This window comes from Talaromyces proteolyticus (assembly GCF_021365285.1).
Source record: "Talaromyces proteolyticus strain PMI_201 chromosome Unknown BGW36scaffold_4, whole genome shotgun sequence".
NCBI lineage: Eukaryota > Fungi > Ascomycota > Eurotiomycetes > Eurotiales > Trichocomaceae > Talaromyces > Talaromyces proteolyticus.
Window position 1 is genome coordinate 1431812 of NW_025764280.1, and position 18232 is coordinate 1450043.

At 47.3% G+C, this 18232-nt stretch overlaps 6 protein-coding genes across 6 annotated transcripts; 3 read left to right on the forward strand and 3 right to left on the reverse strand.

The window, feature by feature from the left end:
* Nucleotides 1–389: 389 nt before the first annotated feature.
* On the forward strand, nucleotides 390–1749 carry BGW36DRAFT_425421 (uncharacterized protein; the record flags this gene model as incomplete). The annotated part of the gene is made up of 2 exons (XM_046220110.1): nucleotides 390–1069; nucleotides 1137–1749. The coding sequence occupies 2 exons, from the start codon at nucleotides 390–392 to the stop codon at nucleotides 1747–1749; spliced, it is 1293 nt and encodes a 430-aa protein (XP_046074312.1).
* Nucleotides 1750–2522: 773 nt separating this feature from the next.
* BGW36DRAFT_291069 (putative eukaryotic translation initiation factor 3 subunit EifCa) lies at nucleotides 2523–5854 on the reverse strand (the record flags this gene model as incomplete). Its single annotated transcript, XM_046210813.1, has 4 exons — nucleotides 2523–3021; nucleotides 3079–5456; nucleotides 5521–5745; nucleotides 5813–5854. The coding sequence occupies 4 exons, from the start codon at nucleotides 5852–5854 to the stop codon at nucleotides 2523–2525; spliced, it is 3144 nt and encodes a 1047-aa protein (XP_046074313.1).
* An 802-nt stretch (nucleotides 5855–6656) lies between these two features.
* BGW36DRAFT_395667 (G-protein complex gamma subunit GpgA) lies at nucleotides 6657–7156 on the forward strand (the record flags this gene model as incomplete). The annotated part of the gene is made up of 3 exons (XM_046218069.1): nucleotides 6657–6808; nucleotides 6962–7019; nucleotides 7094–7156. 3 exons carry the CDS (start codon nucleotides 6657–6659, stop codon nucleotides 7154–7156), a joined length of 273 nt encoding a protein of 90 aa, XP_046074314.1.
* A 774-nt stretch (nucleotides 7157–7930) lies between these two features.
* On the reverse strand, nucleotides 7931–9927 carry BGW36DRAFT_132549 (uncharacterized protein). Its single transcript, XM_046209373.1, has 3 exons — nucleotides 9664–9927; nucleotides 8878–9610; nucleotides 7931–8804 (listed from the first exon to the last, which is right to left on the reverse strand). The coding sequence occupies exons 1-3, from the start codon at nucleotides 9831–9833 to the stop codon at nucleotides 8067–8069; spliced, it is 1641 nt and encodes a 546-aa protein (XP_046074315.1). The 5' UTR covers nucleotides 9834–9927; the 3' UTR covers nucleotides 7931–8066.
* A 161-nt stretch (nucleotides 9928–10088) lies between these two features.
* On the forward strand, nucleotides 10089–11073 carry BGW36DRAFT_132568 (Rdx family-domain-containing protein). The gene is made up of 3 exons (XM_046209374.1): nucleotides 10089–10394; nucleotides 10516–10684; nucleotides 10749–11073. Exons 1-3 carry the CDS (start codon nucleotides 10254–10256, stop codon nucleotides 10973–10975), a joined length of 537 nt encoding a protein of 178 aa, XP_046074316.1. The 5' UTR covers nucleotides 10089–10253; the 3' UTR covers nucleotides 10976–11073.
* Nucleotides 11074–11503: 430 nt separating this feature from the next.
* On the reverse strand, nucleotides 11504–14636 carry BGW36DRAFT_292166 (putative high affinity cAMP phosphodiesterase; the record flags this gene model as incomplete). The annotated part of the gene is made up of 6 exons (XM_046210892.1): nucleotides 11504–12730; nucleotides 12801–13390; nucleotides 13445–13611; nucleotides 13668–13730; nucleotides 13794–14400; nucleotides 14459–14636. The coding sequence occupies 6 exons, from the start codon at nucleotides 14634–14636 to the stop codon at nucleotides 11504–11506; spliced, it is 2832 nt and encodes a 943-aa protein (XP_046074317.1).
* Nucleotides 14637–18232: the final 3596 nt, after the last annotated feature.

Below are 18232 nucleotides of genomic sequence, written 5' to 3' on the forward strand. Positions count from 1 at the left end.
GAGACTATACTCGATTGAATTTATCATTCTTCTTGTCGACGCCTGCTCCATCGCGCATATCAAAGCCAAATCCCAAACGCCATCCCGTCGGCTTTGAACCTGATGGTCGATGATGCATGAAACTGCCGCGGAATCATCATCGTGAGGGATAGATGTCAAGCGCCATTTCCACACGAATCCCCCGTTTCCAGTGTTCACGACCACAACCCCTGTTGCTGCTCCACCTGGTCCTGGCGGCTGGCCCGCGCGTTCACACCGAAAAGTAACATCTTGCTTGACTGGTGTTGCGGAATATCTACATAGTGATTCTGTGTGTCTATGATCGACAACCCGGTCTAACCGCCTGGCTTTCCATTTTCCGACAGGCCTAAACCCACCCTGCTGCCACGATGTCGGCGCCACCTTCACCGATGTCTCCCAGGCACCGTCGGCACCCATCGAGTTTGGATATGTCACCGAGCATCAATGGTATGGGTGACAATGGCTATTTCTATGCACAGACTCCTCAATCCCCTCGTCCAGTCTCACCCGAAACCCCACGGCAGAGGAACTCTCAGATTTTGAATGGTGACCGACGCATGTCCGAGGATTACATGGGGATGGCGGGTTCCAGTGGCGGCCTTGGAAATCTTGCAGATGAATTAGCTGATGCTTGGGGTGATGGAGAAGGCTATGATGATGTTTCTGGGATCGAAGGGAACAATCAAGCAGAGAACATGCACGGGATTCGTGAAGAGGACGATACATCAGAACAAGGCTCACCTCACGAGCAGACATCTCCAAGCCATTTAAGTGGCCTACAGCCTCCCCGGCAGAGGGTCAGACAATATCAGAACCGGCATCGGCGTACGGAATCTCAATATGATGGATCTGATTATGGGAATGATTCAGATTTCGATGAGCCTGGCGAGGTTTCTCCAAACCTGGAGAGGCGAATGGCAGGCATCGAGAGCTTGGCTCGACGAGGTATTGAGGATAACGGCAGTTCGACTGATCAGATAATTAAGCGATTCATTGAAAGTCTTCGGGATCTTGGTGGACAGAGCGGCATTGAAAATAGTGCCGCTAGGTAAGATATTCCCGCTGATGCTTGGAAATTCCTTTGGAACTTTGCTGATACTCTTGGCAATGCACAGGCTTATAACTGCTCATACTTCTATTACATCCCACCTCACACATCAGACACGAGCATTGCAGACATTGATCCATCCCCTTCTTTTCTCTCACTTTCCCTTACTCTCTACTGACTCTATCGACGACCTCATACCATTGATTGACGACGGTCTCCTCCCGAATTTACCTTTACCTTTCCAGCCACCACATGTAGCACAGGGCTCGCTTAGGCCGACATCTTCTTCCTCCACCAAATCTACACAGAGTCAGACAGCAGCTGTAGATCCACTGCTATCGCTGCAAACTCTCCTCACTCAGACCTCCGATCTTACATTAACTCTTCGAACATTAAGTGACACTTTACATGAATCCCGCCAGCTCACTTCTACAGCCTCCCGTCGCCTTAGATCCGCACGGGAGATTGTTACTGAGATAAAGCGAGAGGATGAGGATCGAGAAGAGGGTCACCGCTGGATAGAAAGCGGTGAATGGGACCGCAAGTTGCGAGAACGTGAAGCAGGCAGAGTGTGTGGCGAAGTAGTCAGTGGCTTTGAAGCAGTCTGTGGTGAGTGGAGAAGGAAGCTATTCGGTGCTGCTGGAGCACCTACCACTGCAGCTACTGGTGCTGCTGCATGAACGATTTTGAGTGGGAAAAATATACTAGACAACCTAGCATTGTATATTCTGACCTTATCTTGTCATTTTTTTTCCTTGTCATTTTGCTAGACAAAGCTGCGATACCGTGGACATAATTGTTCGATGTTATTTGCTTAGTCCTTCTTCATACACATAGATATCCCCTTACAGTCTTCCCTTTGAACCACCTTCTTTATATCAAGATTTCCTACGACTCTTTTTCTTTTCCCGTTTTTGATATAATCTGAAATTCTGCATCCTGGTTTTATTTTTGTGGTGGAATTAATGTGATGCAGCTGGACATGAAATAACCAAGACTAACATTCATACATATCTTAAAAGTAACTTGGCATACAAATGACTCGATTCATTTCAATGGGTAGTCATAAGTATAAAAATCAAGTGACACGATGGTCTTTCCCTACCCCGAATGTTCCTTTTTCTTGGAACGAGTTGTTTCAAGCCTCAATCTACCATATTCATCAAGAACTTGGAATCAATGTACTTAGATTGTTTTCGATATAAACGTCTGCCTAAATCAATTTCTACTTCGCGTAGGTAAAAGCCCAAAGAAGTTATGCACAGGAGCAGTGATGCCCATTTTGGTGAACGAGGAAGACGAAATGCAGAAAAGAAATATAAATGCGTAACTTTGGTAGATCATTCAGACTAGGGTTGAACATGATCAAAGACACCCTACATGATAAACCCCATAATGGAAAGATTGACCAGGTGGGAGAAAGGAATTATAAAATTTTAGTGAACGTCGATGATTACTGTTGCTGACGTTTCCAGCTAGGAACCCATCTACCAGAGCTTGGCTTAGAATCCTCAGTTTTGTCGCTAGCAGGAGCAGCTGAAGGTGCAGCTGAAGGTGCAGCACTACCTTCACGAAGGTGGCGTGGTACATAGCGGCCAGTTGTACCGCCGTTGGCAGGCGGAGCTTCACGTTGGCTAGTGGCCTCAGCACCTTGACGCTGGTGGGGAGGAACGTAACCACCAGTCTTTCGGGGTGCAGGAGCTTCTTCATTTGGTTCAGCCTCAGAAGCGCCCCCTGTCTCCTTCGAAACCTGGCGCTCTCTCCAGCTTGGGCCGGTACCAGTACGAGGAGCGATGTTGAGACGTGGAGCAGTTCGCTCTGTAGGTTCTGCCCGAGTAGGTTCTGCGCGAACAGGTTCGGGAGCAGTAGGAACACCGGTTTTACGAGCTGCACGACGAGCCTCGGCTTCTTCTTCACGCTGTTTCTGTCTGGCGGCAATTTCATCAAGTTTCCTATATAACAGGTTAGTGACCGTGGAGGTAAGAAATGTATGGGTGATAAAAACGAACTTTCTCTCTTCCTCTCTCTGGGCTTTCCTTTCAGCCATAACTCGTCTCTGCTCTTCCTCGCGGGCGAGACGCTCTTGCTCCTCACGCTCTGCGCGTTCTTCCTCCTCCTGCCTACGACGCTCCTCCTCTTCACGTTCGGCCTTCTCGCGGCGGCGGCGTTCTTGTACCTCCTTGACACGTTGTTTCTTCTTTGCTTCATATTCACGCTCTGCAGCTTTGCGGCGCCTCTCGAATTCTTCGTGTCGCTTCTCATTGAGGCTGTCACGGAACTCATTAAAGTTTGGAACAAGACGGCTTAATCGGTGCTTGAGAGCGACATCGGCCTTGTGCTTGGCTTCGGCCTCTTTCAAAGTTTCTTTTTTCTCGAGTTCATAAATTTCCAAATCATGCTGCTTCTGCTTGTCATAGTCCTCCGAGACGTGTTTGAGCTCCTCACGGCGGAATGCACGTTCTAGATGATCAATACGCTTGGCTGTGATGCGAATACGGTCGTTGAGTTCATTCTTCTCCTTCTCAAGTTGGGCCAGCTTCATAGCACGAATGCGATTGCTGTCGAGCTCTTCGGGATCAATATCGCTCAAATCGAGTCCTTTACCACCACCACTCTTCAGTTCTTCCAACTGCTTTTTAATCTCTTGTTGGCGAATTCGGTCCTGCTCATCTTTGATGCGTTTCTTTTCACGTTCGCGATGCTCGTCAAGCAACCTCTGCTTTTCGGCTTCCTGCAGCTGCTGGGTACGGATTCTCTTACGTGTCTCCTCTTCGCGCTGTTTACGCTGGAGTGACTCAGTGGCTGCCTCCTTCTTTTTCTCTATTATGACCCTACGAGCCAGAATGTCTTCATGTTCTTTGGCAGCTCCCTCGCGAGCACGAACATGCGATCGCTGTTTGGCTTGGACACGAGGAGCGGTGTAAGACGGGTCAACGTAAAGACAAGTTATATGTAAGGTCTTGGCAAGGCGTGAAAGCTGAGAGCGAGCAATTTCAGCAGGCGTGCTTTGCAAGCGTTGAACGGAGCCCACTTCGCTCTCGGCGGATCCTGCGGCGCTGCCAGGGTGGAGAGCCTTGGCCGATGAGAAGATGTCTGAATCGAAGGTAAGGACACCGGCAACGTGGTTAACGCGAATAGCCAGGTCACCTTTCTTGCAGCCGTTCATGATGAACTTTTCAATCATAGACTGAGTGACCTGGAAGGGGTCGGGAAATTGGGCAAGTTCGTAGACAAACTTTAGCGAGACAGACTCGTAGACCTGAGACAGTTGTTGGAACAAGCGAGTGAGGATGACCTGCTGGAGAGGCACAACGTATTTCTCCATCTCGGCGTCGGCACCAATCTGCTTGAGAATGGGGGTAATCTTTTTGCAAATTGAGAGAGGGTGAAAATCAACTTCCAGAATATTGTACAAATCACGAATCTCAGGGCGAGCACGTTTAAGCAGGCCCTTGTTGAGAGCGTCTTTGAACAAAGCAGCACGAGTAGGAGATTGGGCCATACCAAGCAGGTTAGTAAGACGGGCATTCTTGTTCTTGCGGACTTCGTCCACATCAACCAACGCACCACGGGAACGAGAAGTGCTGATGACGGGGATAGAAAGGGCGGAAAGCAAGACAAAAGATGCAGCCTTAGTCATATCGTTTTCCGTGACGGAAGGATTGTCCTTCTTGGTTCCCTGGCCAGTGGCGAGCGTGACAGCCGATTGACGAAGAAGGTTATAGAATCGGTTCCAAGCTGCGGCGTGGAACAAGTAGTTCTCACTAACAAGGAAGATTCGGGCCAATTTCTCATAGTAATTAGCCATCATGATGTTCTTGGCAGGACGTTTGCTGAGACTAAGCAGAGTGTGAATATCTTCAACGCTGCGGAAGGCCTCTTGCCAGAGTTCTAGCTCAACGGCCACATTGAGCTGTTGAAAACGAGTATCAAGATGGCGCTGCAAAGTGTCTGGGTCGCTCAGGTTGATAGCGTGCATCTGCGCGGAGTACTTGGCAGCATTCTGCACATGGTTACGCAACAGTTCGCAAAGGCGGCGGAACTCGGTCTTGCGGGTGTACTTGAGACAGAACTGGAATGCCTGCAAGGCAGTGGTTTGATACATAATTTCCAAGCGAGCATTGTTCTTCAAGATCTCAAGCACGGTCCGGTACGTTTCCCACAAAAATTTGAGCCATGGAGTGACAATAGCACGGTCTGTACGATCCTTGGATTGTTCACCAGAAACCGTTGCCAGGAGGATGGTTTCGGGGGTCTCGATGGCTTCCAGGTCGTCCACATTGGTTGATGGTACGGCGGACTCGAGGGTTGACTGGATTTCATCGGCCTTGGCTTGAGCTTCGGTAACTTTTTTCTCAGCCAACTCAATAAAGTGCTTGAGAACAACCTGTAAAGAATGTATCAGCAAAAATCCTTCTGTACACATGAGTGGGGAGATTCTGGTGTCTCACCTCAATGGTTCCCACGTTGGTGTTCTGGGCAATGTTTTTGTATTGATACAAGCCATCTTTAGCAGCCTTTCCTTTACGCAGATCGACACATAATTCGACAAAAAGGATCATCACAGGCTCCAAGGACGCGACAGGGCTGCTACGAGTCCGCTTCGAGGTGACATGTTCGTGAAGGACGGTGAGGGCCGCTGGGGCCTGGCCCACAGCGATGAGTTCTCGAGCGCGCTATAAAAAGTGCCTGTTAGCTAGAGAGTCCTCCAAGGGACGTTTGACGTGAGGGCGAAAGGCGTACCTTGAGGACATTTTCGGGTTTGATATGGGGTGGTGGAGGCATGGCGGGCAACCTGCCCTTTGGGCGACGTGGATTTTTCTAGAATGGAGATAATCGACGGCTGGGCCAGTATTCAACAACAGCTGATTTTCGTGGTGTTCAGCTGATGGGGTAAAACTCAGAATTTCACCACAGGTCTGGCGATGCCGAGGGGGGGTTGCAAGGCCTGGCGGACTTCGAGGCAAATTCTGGCTGGCGCCTGCTGTTGTGCGATCACAAAGAGCCCTGACTGGGTCTAGCGCGGCTTGTCACATGACGCCTTCCTCAGGAAGCCTTAGTCAGCCTGGCGGATCACGTGAGCCAGCTACTCAATAATCTTATTTAATAGAACACTCATGGCAATTTTTGATAAATAAAAGGCCGGCCATAATTAATATTAAATGGTAATCAATATTATTCTTATCATGAGTGCTGTGCTATTCACTACACAATTATTTAATATACAGTATTGAATACAATATTAATATTAATTAATAGCGCCCCAACGCGGCCCAGACGCCTGGGCCGCCCGACTCTGCACGACACAGCAAGTGCCAAGTAGTCTGCTACTAGCCCCTTCCTGCCCCCATCCAAACGGTCCGCCTCGTCGCCTCACACCACCTCTGCCACCACCTCACCACCACTACCCTGTCGCTCCCTACTACTATCCGATCCGTCGTCGCTACCCACGCCCTCTCGCTCCTTTCCTATCCACCTCGTCGTCGGTCGCTTTGCCATCACTACCACGCGCGCTGTTGCTGCGTCGCGTCCCGATTAATTGATCGAGTGTGACTTGTCGCCCCCCTACCACCGAGAACAGATCACAATGGCCGCTTACGAGATCCGCTCCGGCGGCGACGTCAAGAACAAGAAGCAGAGCATGGCAGACCTCAAGTATCGCCGTTTGACAGAGCTGAACAGCCGCTTGAAAGAGGACTTGGATCGCCCTCGCGTCAAGGTGTCTGAAGCTGCTCTCTCGTAAGTTGTCCCGACGTCAAAAAGCGGACGCTGCCGAAAGGGAGTGTCCACACCTATCCACAATCCCACGTCTTCCCTGGCTATATTGTAGCCCGCCAGACACCTCTAGTCGCTATTCAAAATTCATTTGCTGAACATTGTTGTGAATATCAGGCTCATCAACTATTGCAACAATACTCGTGACTTCATGGTCCCTTCTGTCTGGGGTCAAGTACGTTTTACCCCTTGCAAAGCTCAAATCTGATCCAATTATTCGAGCACAAATCATTTACTAACTGGCTCCAGGTTGACAAGAGGGAAGATCCCTACGCTCCTCAGCAGTCTGGTGGCTGCTGTACTGTAATGTAATGGTCCTCATGACTCCGGCGCCTCATCCGCTTCCAATGATGAACCCGCTTTTTTATCCTGCATTTCAACCCCTCCAAAATTTTCGCCTCTATCATACCCATTTATGCAACGATTGCGACTCGACTTTCTTGAATCTACCTCCCCGATATACTCATTTATATTCATCCTCGCCACGCTTCGATGTGATCCATTCAATTGACATTGCACGATCTGACGAACGGCCGACATTTGTTCAGGGCCGTTTCCTGGCCTATATAAACCAAATTCCCTGTGCTGATCTCAAAATCAGTACACCTTGTCATCAACAGCAGAGTTCTGTTTACCCTCAGCTCAACAATGGTCAGGGCTATATAAGACTACATTGACTTGGTTGGCCGACATTTGGCATATAATTTGACTGTGATAGTTGTTGTTCTCTCATTTCTAGTTTGATGTATCTGCCTCGATGTTCGGCTTGGGGCCTCTTTTTCTTCTCTTTTTTTATTTCCCTATGTCTTGAGTATGTGTTCGTTTCCTTGTTAGCACGACAGGAAACGAAAAAAGCTGAGGATAATGGCTACGGCAACTGAAATTCTAAACCATCCAAAAAAAGCGACAAAGGGCAGCCAACATTTTACGGGAGCTGTACTAGGGATTTGGAATCTTCTTATTCTTTTTTGGTGTACAATAGATTTGTTTTCACCTTTGACCTTTGCACCTTTTTCTATTGGATGAGACAAACTATTTATATTGTTAAATAAACCTGCAGTTCATACTTTACAGGCCGTCATTGTAGATGAGTACCTTGCCAGTATTCCGAGAGATCAACGTGAATATAAACCAGTATCTACTGGTCTCCATTGCACTAATCAGTACTTGCAATATCATCTATCATTCGTATCATTAATACAGTTAACTTCAAACGTTGCCATTAAAGGTCCACTCCCACCAAATATCCTAAAAAGGGTCCTAGACTCATCCATGCTTTTCTTTTTTGTGCTCTTGAAAACCCCTTAGCCTTTTCCCCCAGAATCTCTGATATCCATGGTTCAGCATCACCCGGTGCCGACGTCTTTGACGCGGTAGCAGGATCACGATGTTGCAATTCGCGTCGACGAAAGAATTCACGAACACCAGGGGTACTCCATAGGTATCCATTATCCGGGACCGGGAATTGCAAGTCATCAAGTGAAAGAATGCTACTATTACCATCGTCTTCATAATCATCCAGCATATTATCACCATCATTGCTAAGTTTTGCGAAGATGACGCTGACTTTGTATAGAGTCAGAGCGAAATATTTCAACTCCTCGAGATTCACCCATGCATAAACCAGCGGGTCGTCAATGCCACCTTGGGCCAGCATAGCGGGATAGTATAAAACGCCCTGAGCACGACACGTGCGAACAAGACGCGTAAAAATAGGTCGAATATGGTCTATAATATCATCACCATTAATGTTTTCCGTTGCATTCCCATCATCGTCGACACTGGTTTCCGAAGACATGACATCCGCCGGGTTGTGCGCTGTTATAGCGAAGATGGTGAAGAGGAGAATCGCCTGATAGGACGCAAGTGGCCAGCGCTTGTTAGACAGGCCGGCTGGTAAATGGGGATTGGCAGATGTGCCGGTTTTCCCCATATTCGTTGGTCGGACACACCAATTGCTCTATGCGAATATTAACTTGTGAGAATTGGACTGCCAAGCGAATCTATTTTCGCTTTGCTGATATTCAACTTACCACCTGCGTCAGAAGCATTGCATGCAGACGAGAATGTATCGTCCACGCAAGCTTACGCAGACGAGCTTCTCCAGTAATCCATAGTCCGATCATCGTAGTAGCCAGAACAAGAACACGGGGCTCTGATTTTGGATCGAAAGAATTCTTCATGATGAATGGCCAGAACGGGTGGAAATAATCAAAATACAGATCCACATAATACTTGATATCGATCGAACGCGCGAATGATGTCTCTTCATTTGCAGGTGGGAAATCGAACAATTCTCTCAGCTGTAAACTTGATGGCTGGATTTGATTGCGTTGCTCGGCTAGTCTCACCGCGTCGTCTTGCAGTTGTGTTTCGTGTTGTAGGAGGGCTGTGCGGATATCATGCGCTGATGCACCTGATAGAGACGAAGACGAAATCCCTTGCTGTGTCTGAGCCGTAATCTCAAGGCTGTCATTTGCTTCTTGGTCTATGTAATCTATATAATCAAAGGAAATTTGTTTCCGGGCCCGATCACTGCCACCGCTGTAGGGGTGATATCCGTGGGATTTTTGATAGGTGGCAGTATTCCCGGTTTCAATCTCTCTTTCAAAAGAACATTTTAATCCTTTTCGAGCACATATCCCGCACGGAATATGGCCATCGCATTTGGATTTCTGGGCATGGCACCGATCACAAGCCCTGGCCACACGAGCAACAGGCTCGTCGGGCTTGAGATGGATTTTTTTGTGTCGTCGTAGGGTATCGCTGAGGATAGTAGTCAGAAATATAGAAAGCACGATAAATCTATGATTACATACCTCCTATCGAATTTGACGCCACATTCAGGACATGAAAATGCACGAGATTGAGAATGTCTCGTTGTGTGACGGACCAGGTGCTCTTTGCGACGATAGCTAGCATTACAACCCGGATGTAAACACTTAAAGCGAGACGGCTCCATGTTGATTTCAACTCGCGTGTGTATCATTTAAGGCATATCAAAGTTTTCATATTTCGAAATCGAGATAAAGCACTGACTTTGGCATATTGTTGCCGTGTGGGAGAGCCGGGTGGGAGTGGGAGCCGGCTGTGCCGAGCGGGATATTATTCGTCACGTGGATGTAGTAAACCTTTGATCCAATCAAGATAGAGCTTGCTACATACAGACATCCTAAATTAATATAGGTAGTCATCGTAGAAACTAGAAAACGAAATAATAATAATAAAATATCTTATGCCACGTAGTAAGTATCGCGTGCAGGCATTCGCCGCCGTTTTATGAACGTCATCCTTCATTCCCCACCACGCAGCATCTTCCACATATCGGAGACTTTCACAGAGGCCTCTCCTCCATCGATTAAGTCAGGTTGTTGATTGATATAATACCTATATTCTTATATTCTCCAACATGACAGAACCAATCCCACCAATCGAGCAACAGCCACCAACAGGAGACAAGGGCTTCGAGTCATCGCCATCACAAATCCGCCTTCCTCGGATCACCATCCAATACTGTACCCAGTGCAAATGGATGCTCCGAGCAGCTTATGTGAGTCTCTCATTCATTCAGCCCTATAAACATCTTCAACCCACATCTTTCACCATATTTCAAAAGCTATCAGCAGGTATACCTGCGGAGAAATTTTAGTTGCTTAGATTAACAGTTATAGTTCGGACAAGAACTCCTCCAAACATTTGGCACAGCCATTGGAGAGGTCTCCCTGATGCCAACCACAGGCGGTATCTTCACAGTAACTATGCTACACTCATCCAGGACCAATAGTCTCGAAACCGAAACAAAGCTACTATGGGACCGTAAAACGCATGGTGGATTTCCTGGTAAGTTCAACATCATCACAGATCATAACCTTCGATCTTTTTAACAAATTCTGTACTTATATAGAAGTCAAACAACTGAAATCCATGGTTCGAGATGTTATCGATCCCTTGAGAGACTTGGGACATGTTGACCGAGCTCTTAGTAGAGTAGTCAAAGGTGATGATTCCGCGTCCACACCTCCTGTTGATGCGAAGTCAGACGACAGTGGCAGCAATGTGCCACAGTCTGATCCTAAGATAAGCCTTACAACAGGAGACTCTGGGCAAAGCGCATGTCATGACTGCCAATGAGCAGAGTATATATATCTCCCAGTTATTACGATTACCCGGTAGCAGAAAGCCCATTGTTGGACATATTTACGCTGAGTATCTAATGAAGCTGCAATTTTCTTGTGGCTAGTAATATTGATTACAAAAACATCAATTCAATGTTGATATAAATAGTATAAAATAATTTCGCACAAGATGTCCGATACAAAAAGGGGAGCTTGGAACAATGATATTGACAAGATGCCCATCAGACCTAATACTACGTTCATCATTATACAAACACCGTGACGCCTATATATACCCTCAATGCATGTCAAAAAGCCAGATGGTATCATTTGAACCCAATTGTTTTCGTAAATGTCGAATCGCCTGAGTTCCGCAAATGCCAAAGACGGATCACAACTTATCCTGTACACCAATATAAATAACCCGATCTCAACTCGTACCAGTCCAAGGGAAAAGAATGGAAATAGTGTTTGACGCCAGCCCATTGCCATTTTCTATACCGCCATTATTAAGTTAAACTCCGTAGTCATCATAGCCTCAAACTCAGTATCCGTTATCAGCCTGTTGTTGATACTGGGTTTTTCGTCTCCAAAAAGCCAATCGAAGGCGACTTTTTTTCCGTGGAATCGTTCGATTGTAAGGTATGGATGACTCGTCGTCTGTGTTTTGTATATCCATCTTCGAGTTATCATATTCAATTGGAGAAGAGCCTCGACTGTTAAGCGCGTTTCCCAGAATGGCTGTCATCATGTGATGGGGTTTACTCAATTCCTCCAATTGATGAAACGAACGAGGTTTTTGGGGAATGTAATGGCCGTTTGACTCCAATTGATGCCTGTCTGAAACGGCATACAGTCCCGAGGATGATGGGCGCGAGTGGTTGTCGTCGTCGAGCGGATAGACGTCGCTTTTACTGCTGAGACCACTCCCATTGACATCCTTCTCATCACTGCTATCAACTGTGACAAAACTCGTTGCATTTGTAGCTGGGGATACAGGGGTTTCGACTGTATTTGCACAAGTACTTGCACTTTGTGTTCTCGTGTCTCGGCCGATGCCGTAGGAGCTTGAAGGGCGGGATGCATGTGTTGAAGAACAAGACACACCCCTATAGTGGATGCCATTATGAGTTGCAATGGTTGCATCCGACGAGTCGCCCGTATTACTGCTATCACCAGCGCCTGATGGGGATTCAGATGAATGGCTATTATCATCGTTGTTTGCAAACGTTCGGAAACCCGCAACGGTGGTTTGAGTTAGGTCCACCTGGCCCTCTGCGATCTTCTTTTGAGTCACGGGCGATGGTGCAGAAATCAAATCATCAGGAGGTTGGTCCAGTGTAATCTGGGCGTTCAGTCCCTCTGTCGTTCCGATATCATTTTCCTGTACTGCTGAGACCGGGTATGTATCTGACTTTGCGGGGCTGAGAGACCGTGGGGAGCGTTGTTCATCCGAGTCGATACCGGGAACATCCAAATTTCGCCGCTTTTCACGATCAGAAATTTCTTGCCATGTTGACCTATTAAGCTTGATCTGTTCAACAGTATAGTTCATTTGTGGACAAAGATCGGCAACTCCTTCAAAGAGTGGTAAGGCGAATATGGTCATGAAGTTGATTTGGCCCGTGGCAAGCTTGAGAATGTTACCTAATTCAGGCGGTCCACCGAAGAGAGCAGTTTCCATGCCTACCCCCTTTTCCATTTCACCTTGATGAGCGAATTCTTCTTGTAGAATATTGGTCCATCTTTCAGCGATATGCCAAGGTCGAGCCTGCCAATTTTTTTCTAGTTAGCTACCAACGAAAACAGTGTTTCAATTATCTCATATCGATCAAACATACCACGTTGCTAATGTCAGCACATTTTATGATCAATCCACACATGAGTGATTTGTAGGTATCACGATCTTGTGTGCTCCAGCCTTCTAAGCCCTCGTTTTCGTGATATTTCCGTTGTAGTTCGGTCATTCGTGCCATAAATTTGAAATGCACGCCCATATCAGTTGCTAAAATCGAACTGATAAGAAGTTTTCGAAGGTTAGTATCATTAAAAGCGACAGGCCAGTGACGACGGAGGATTTGGGAAAAGGCGGCACAGTGGAATGCTTCCAACACAGAACTATCGTTATACAACTGAGCCAAAGGCGCATTTAGTTTAACCAAAAAGACATTGTTCACACCGGGATGGCCGACATCATGTCCAATTGCTGATATTAGAAGAGTGAGGGCGTCAAAAGGAGATATAAGAGTTGCAACCATCGACTTCGAGACAGGTGGAACAGGATTGGAAGTATTGATAGGAGGGATAGCGCCAATTCTAAGCAGAATCCAAAAGACCGACTGCATAACGTCGACTGCATGGCGGAAGTTGTGGTAAAGGACAAAGGAATTATAGGCTGCCCGACTAGCCAACAGGAAGGTGCGCAACTCGCCTGCAATTTCTGTCAATTAACGACATATTTTACATTGGAAATAATGAGGCTCACCATCGGTTAATTTCCAGGATTCAACCTCCGGCATTGTCATAGTGTGTGAAAGTATAGAGCAGGCAGCAAGAACAAGTTCATCCTCGCTCAAGTCGTGCGCGGGAAACTCCCATTCGCCAATTGCGCGCTCCACAAACAGCTTGCGCTCGGCAGAAACGGTCAAGTCGCTAAAGCAATCGGATTAACAAGAGACATAAACCTATCAATTTCAATTAAAACATACCCATCTTGAAATTCCTCGATGACGTCTTCGGGGTTGCAAATCGATTTCATTAGCTTTGAGACCCTGTAGACAGAGTTAGTCACGGAGTTGCAAAATATTTATATCAAACATCACGACAAAACGTACATAGTTTCTCGCAAATAAGCATATGGCTTTTCATTATGGACACCAACCCAAGACTGTTTTCTCGATTTCTTCACAGACATGAATCGTGACATTTCTTTCTGAGCAGCACGTCGAACTCGATAGGCGTGAATCATGAGTCCTGGAACTCGCGTTTTGGGTAATGGTTGACATAGTACATCCACAGCTCCCGCATCTAGACAACGTGCCAGTAAGCTGTGCTGTGTAGGTGAGATGATTGGTAAATCGCCATTCGAACATCCCTCAACTTTGGGTGAAGAAATCTCTTCTGTTGATCGCAAAAGAGCAATGGGAATGATGAGTTTCGGACCATCTTGTAACTGCAGATCGGAGGATAACAAAGCCAACAATTGGACTCCGTAAGAATCGGCAGATTCTGAAGAGAATGTAAATCCCCTAAGCGATGCAACGTTATTTTCCACTCCGAGGCTCCCTGTTGAATCTCGTCCATCCCGCCGACGCAGTGCCACAGCCTCGCTGTTCGAGTCGATATCAATAAAGGCAAATATAGGTGTGCAGTCCGAACCGCTTCGATCATTCAATTCCGCTAAGGTGGTGGCAAATGATTGCCCGGAATGGCATATGTAGACTAGAAGACAAAAGCATTAGCCCTGACCCCGAAAATTTAAGATTCTCTAATTACTCACTTTGCGAACACACGTCCAGCAACGATTGCACATTTGTTTGTAGCGTTACAGGTTCTTCTGTAAGTATATCGGAGATTTTCCGGCGCCCGCTAGGTCCATGAATTGAATTTCGATATACCCATCTCTCCGTTTTGACTCGGTCATCTATATAGACCGCACTGCTCAGTTCACCGGCCATTGTGCTACGTCATCCAAGTCGATCAGTTCAACGAGAGCAAATGTAAATGGTTGATCACAGCCGAAAACCCACGCAGGCTAATATAGTGCTAATCATAAGCGAAATTTTGTCGATTTGAGCGGTAGGTCGGTAGGTCAGCTAGGGATTGTAAATGGCGACAAATATATTTCAGGCACTTCTGGCCGTTGAATGTAAGTAAAGGGAAAAGATGTCGACGAATGATGCGTATGTATGTACTCCAGAAGTCGAACCGGAAAAGAGAGTCTCAGTCACCAGGACCGTAAGAGTATTGGTGGCCACCAGCGAGACAGTCAAGAGTTATCCAAAATGGCTCGCCGAGTAGTGCCAGAGAAACGGAAACGAAGTCAGATCTGGCGGCTCGTGGCAGTCATGCTGTCGGCAATAAAGACTGGGGGTGGAGGACTGGTGGTCAGTAGCCGCCTCTGTAGATGTACGTATTAGAGAGACGGCTGATGAGACGAATGCTAACAAGTATGCTCTTGAGAGAGTTTTGGAGAGACGACTAGGGAGGATTGAACCTGTAGGGTTGTAGGGCCGCAGACGACGAGGGTCGGTGGTTGACGAAACTGCTAGTGGGTGCAGGTTAGGATGGTGAAGGGCTTGGTTAATGGCTCGAGAAGCGAAGACAGGTAAGCAGACGCTGGGGTCCGGTGGTGTGGGTATGTGTGTGTGTCTGGAGGAAAGATACAAGAAGATAACAATAATGAGATGGGCCGTACAGAGTAAGTAATGGGATGGGGGGAGGCAGTGAGCAACTAGACGAAGACTAGTCAGAGTGCGGACAGACAGGGCAGACGAACGATAGGGAAGGAAAGGATGGAAGCGATGGATTATTGGAAGATGGGTAGACCCGCCGGGTACAAGGCAGTCGCGGTGTAATTCAGTTACAGAGGAGCAGGAGCAGGAGGAGGAGCAGGAGCAGAAGCCTGGAGGGAAGGAGCGAAGGGCGAAGGGGGGCCGGCCCATTTAGAGGCCGCAGGGGCAAAAAGGGAAGGTGGGTCGATGAGCAGTGTTCTACTGGCCTTCCAGAAGCTCTCCGGGCTGCCGGGGCGGGTGCTGGTTGGCTGGCGTCTCGAACGGGCGATGCTTCGACGGCTTCTACTGGCTCGCGCGACAGGGGGCGGCACAGGCTTGAGCGTGGCCGTACCGTGAAATACGAGCCCGTCTGGTATTTAATACCGCTAATCCAGAATCCTTAAACTTGGTCCTCGCCACACGCCCAATCAAAGTCTAGTACACTAAGGGCCCATTCTCACGATGTCCTGATACGCAACGATGGACGATGGGGCCAAGATCTGGCTGAAGCAGGGGCCTCTCAGCTACATCCCATGGCCATGGAGAAGCCATGGCATCACATCTTCGCGTCTACTGGAATATACTTGACGAGATGCCCACTATATGCTCTGCGTATACACATACGAAAAGTGAATGCCAAACATGAAGTATCAGGCGCAAAGCAATCTGATGACGCCGCGAGTGGGGCCGATCGAGTGCGTGGAGAAAGGATTTCATCCCGTCCGGCATTAACGAGTCATGTTATTGTTTCTAGAAGCTGGTTAATCTCCACGATTCCGTGTTCCCAACCAAAAAAGTGCTGTTGGTCTTCGACTCTTCGCACGCTGCGTCTGCCGTTGAGGGGCTACATCAGAGCGCATCGGAGCTTTATTTCGACGAGATTGACAGGACAAAACCAGTCAGCGCCAGCAAATTAAGCCGGCTTGGCGAATAGGGCTGATTCGGGCTATGCTTTAATTTATCGCGTTTGTTTGATGTATGTATAATACTTCCTGACCAGTAAAATCATTCTATAATCAATTTAATGTAATGGTCGAGGTAGCCAAAGCTTGCTGGGTCGCTCATTATTAGAGTGGCAATTCTTTTCCGCCGACACTGTCAATATATCACAATAACAATACTAATTCTAACCGTAATCGTAATCGTAATCGTAATCGTAATCATAATCCTAATAACAATACTATATTATTGTAGGTTGCTATTCAGAATGCTGTCCTAGTGCTTTAGCGTCGGGGCCAGAGCTAACCCGAAAGCGACCGTGGGGTAATGCGCAGTGACCGTCATTTACAGCGCTATCATTACCGTGACATTACGTCGGCCTGTGGCTAGGCGACCAGTGACTCACCTGATTACGGTACGGTGCCGTACGGAAAATACCAGCGCTTCGCATGTCGTATGTTCTATGTTCTATTATGTACAGTATGAGTGGGGCACCTAGGAGCTAGCGATGGAGATCGCCTCAGCCACGTTTTCCGCTGTTCAGGTTATTCCTAATATCACTTATCCACACAAAGAGAACTTTGGTCGATTGTCTGCATTGCGACGCAGACTGGCCGCCGTCCACTCACACGCCAGTCAGCAGTATTAAAATACGTATCGGATAGAGTGTCAAGACTCAACCTGCGTGGGATTAGTCGACCCAGGAAGCGCAGTGATCACCATGCGCTAACCTGCATTCGATAGCCATCTCCGGTGTGGGCCCGGGTTGGGTTGCACGGTTTGTCGTATTCAGGATTCCGATGTTATCATCATCCTTATTCATTACCATCGTGCTATCATAGTCATAATCGGCTGCGATTCATCAAGGAAGTTGGCGCTAGCCGCCCGTTTAGCTTTTTTAAGGCTTTTAAGCCTTTAAGGTGCGCCGTATTGCAAACAACCTACTACCTAATCCGGGCACGCCTAATCTTAACTAGCTGCACGTGTAACCGCCAAGCCAGAATTGTATCACCATGGCGTCATTCCCAGCATATTCATTGTTATTATTATAATATTAATATTCTTATTGAATATTTTAATTTATTCTTATTCTTATAATATTGCTTATTATACGGCTTATTGTGCTTAAATCCACCCCTACCTGGCGGAACATGCTGCCTATTAAATAATACGATATAGTATAGAGTTTTCATGATACAGCTCCTGCCGAGCACGCGACCGACCCTCATCATTAACCGCATCCCGTTTAGACTCCGGCCCTATCTGTAACATTTGTCAGGCATCATGTATCAACTACCAAGCTCCTGGCGCTTAACCAACTGCCTCTAGACATGGATGTTGTCAATCTTCAATGTTGCCATCTCTGCCATGCAGAATAACTTATTGTGCATTATCGACAGCAACGTTGAATATTAGAAGTGGCCATCTAGCCCTATAGCAGCCGAAGACGTAATTGACTACGTTGCAAGAAGCAGCCCGTGTGAAATTGTTGCAACATGTGTAGCTTCGGGCCAAATCAGCGCCAAGACCGCAGCCTGTCGTGATTTCTATTATTTTTCGTCGCTAAGCACAGCGCGTGGTGTAGACGGCTAGACGTGGTATCTTATGTAAGTTATGTTATTGTTTCTCTGCAGCAATCACGTGGGTCTGTCTACCTGCATAACATCGGAACTCTGAAGATACTACCCGTAGCTAAAGGAATCGCGCGCCGATGTCCGAGGATCACGCTAGCAGACATGTGTATTGCATGAAATCGTTTCAGTGTGTACATCTCATAGAAGATAGCAGGAATACTAACAACAGTTCCTACGTATTTGGTATTGGCCATAGCATCGATCCAT

What these genes read in the sequence shown, in the direction of transcription:
- BGW36DRAFT_132568 (XM_046209374.1), top strand. Translation starts at nt 10,254, where the DNA reads ATGACAGAACCAATCCCACCAATCGAGCAACAGCCACCAACAGGAGAC. An exon ending in GGATGCTCCGAGCAGCTTAT is followed by an intron (nt 10,395 to 10,515) that starts GTGAGTCTCTCA and finishes TAACAGTTATAG; the next exon opens with TTCGGACAAGAACTCCTCCA. An exon ending in AACGCATGGTGGATTTCCTG is followed by an intron (nt 10,685 to 10,748) that starts GTAAGTTCAACA and finishes GTACTTATATAG; the next exon opens with AAGTCAAACAACTGAAATCC.
- BGW36DRAFT_132549 (XM_046209373.1), bottom strand. Translation starts at nt 9,833, where the DNA reads ATGATACACACGCGAGTTGAAATCAACATGGAGCCGTCTCGCTTTAAG. An exon ending in GGCGTCAAATTCGATAGGAG is followed by an intron (nt 9,611 to 9,663) that starts GTATGTAATCAT and finishes TACTATCCTCAG; the next exon opens with CGATACCCTACGACGACACA. An exon ending in CAATGCTTCTGACGCAGGTG is followed by an intron (nt 8,805 to 8,877) that starts GTAAGTTGAATA and finishes ATATTCGCATAG; the next exon opens with AGCAATTGGTGTGTCCGACC.